General features: G+C 33.1%; 1 protein-coding gene across 1 annotated transcript in view; it reads right to left on the bottom strand.

Moving 5' to 3' along the window:
* Positions 1-517: 517 nt before the first annotated feature.
* Positions 518-1,692, bottom strand: part of dct (dopachrome tautomerase) — a 12,864-nt gene continuing 11,689 nt past the window's right edge. Inside the window, exon 8 of the mRNA XM_016458072.1 lies at positions 518-1,000. Within this exon, the coding sequence (XP_016313558.1) occupies positions 825-1,000 (176 nt within the window). The 3' untranslated portion in view covers positions 518-824. The remainder of the gene's footprint in view (positions 1,001-1,692) is intronic.

The raw sequence follows: 1,692 nt of genomic DNA, 5'->3' as shown, positions 1-1,692 counted from the left end.
AAATATGAAAATTATGTTTACAGTAAATTATTAAACTTTTATTAAGAACATGTACACATAACAGACAAAAATGAGGCCAATATTTTCACTTTTTTATTATTAATCAAAGATATACGCTACTGTTCAAAAGTTTGGGGTAAGATTTTCTTGAATGCTCAGCAAGGCTGCATTTATTTGCTCAAAAATACTGTAAAAAATTGTGAAATATTATTACAATTTAAAATAACTGTTTGCTCTGTGAATACATTTTAAAACGTAATTTATTCCTGTGATGCAAAGCTGAATTTTCAGCATCATTACTCCAGTCTTCAGTGTCACATGATCTTCAGAAATCATTCTAATATGCTGATTTGCTGCTTCAGAAATATTTCTCATTGATGTTGAAAACAACGTTGAAATGCATTTATTTGAAATAGAAATCGTTAGTAACATTATAAATGTCTTTACTGTCACTTTTCATCAATGTAATGCAATGCATTTAATGATGAATAAAAGTATTAATGCCTTTAAAAAAAAAAAAACTTACTAAGCCCAAACTTTTTAACTGTATTGTATTTAAAAAATATGTGTTTTCATTTGCATGTTCAAGTGCTTTCTATACATTTCATGGCGGCTGATACAATTCAGCAGACCCGTTGAATCATTGCTCCTCTCTAACCATCAAAAGAGTTTGTGATTTACTGCATTTTTCAATCATCTTCATTTGTTTTGCTCTGCATGCACTGGATCTGTTCCAAAACCTCATGAACTGCCTTGCTGGCCTGCATTTCAGGGCATGAGGGTTTGGGACAGAGCCGCTGATGTCTGAAGCGTGTGGATGTGAATTACGCTTCCTCTGTGTATTTAGTGGTGGTGAACTCTGCATTCAGGAGAGGCTCGAACTCGCGCTTTCTCCTCTGCTGCACGTATAGCACCGACAGGAGCAGCAGCAGGAGCAGCCCGAGGAATATTCCTCCCAGTGTGCTGCCCAGCAGAAACATGGCCGGTCTGTTGTCTGTTTCTGGGAAAACACACACACACATGTATACTGAAAGATCACCTACCGAACATGTGCATCATACACCTGGTGGCATGTTTATTCAGAGTCACGATCATATTGTTAAACGAATAGTTGAGCCAAAATGAAAATTCTGTCATTACTTATTCACCTTCATGTTGTTCCAAACCCATATGGTGTTATATTTATGTGGAACACAGAATTTTTGACTACATATGGAAGACTGTTTCCACCACGGAATAATAATAAAAAAATAAGATAATCTCACAATTCAGACTTCTTTTCTTGCAATTGCAATATAAACTCATATTGAGATAAAAACTCATAATTGCGAGATATAGACGCAGAATTTTGAAAAATGTTCCTTAATTTCATTTAATTTCAATTGCGAGACAAATAATTGCAGAATTGAATATATTTCTCACAATGTCCATGTTAACATTTTACTATTCTGTTTTTTTCCCCCCGCCATGAAATATAAAAGCTAACTTGGAATTTTTTATCTCACATTTCTGACTTTTTTTTCTCAGAATTACGAGTTTATATCTCAAAATTCTGAGTTACATTTTTTTTTTCTTTTTTTTTTTTTTTTACACAGAATTGTGAGAAAAAATAGCAAGAATCTGTTAAATGGATAAAAAGTGATAGTAAAGACTTATATTGTTAGAAAAGATTTCTATTTTGAATAAATGCTG

This window comes from Sinocyclocheilus anshuiensis, unplaced genomic scaffold (assembly GCF_001515605.1).
Source record: "Sinocyclocheilus anshuiensis isolate Anshui unplaced genomic scaffold, SAMN03320099.WGS_v1.1 scaffold1461, whole genome shotgun sequence".
Classification (NCBI taxonomy): Eukaryota; Metazoa; Chordata; class Actinopteri; order Cypriniformes; family Cyprinidae; genus Sinocyclocheilus; species Sinocyclocheilus anshuiensis.
The sequence above is the reverse complement of the archived record's forward strand: the minus strand, read 5'-3'. Positions and strand labels throughout refer to the sequence as shown.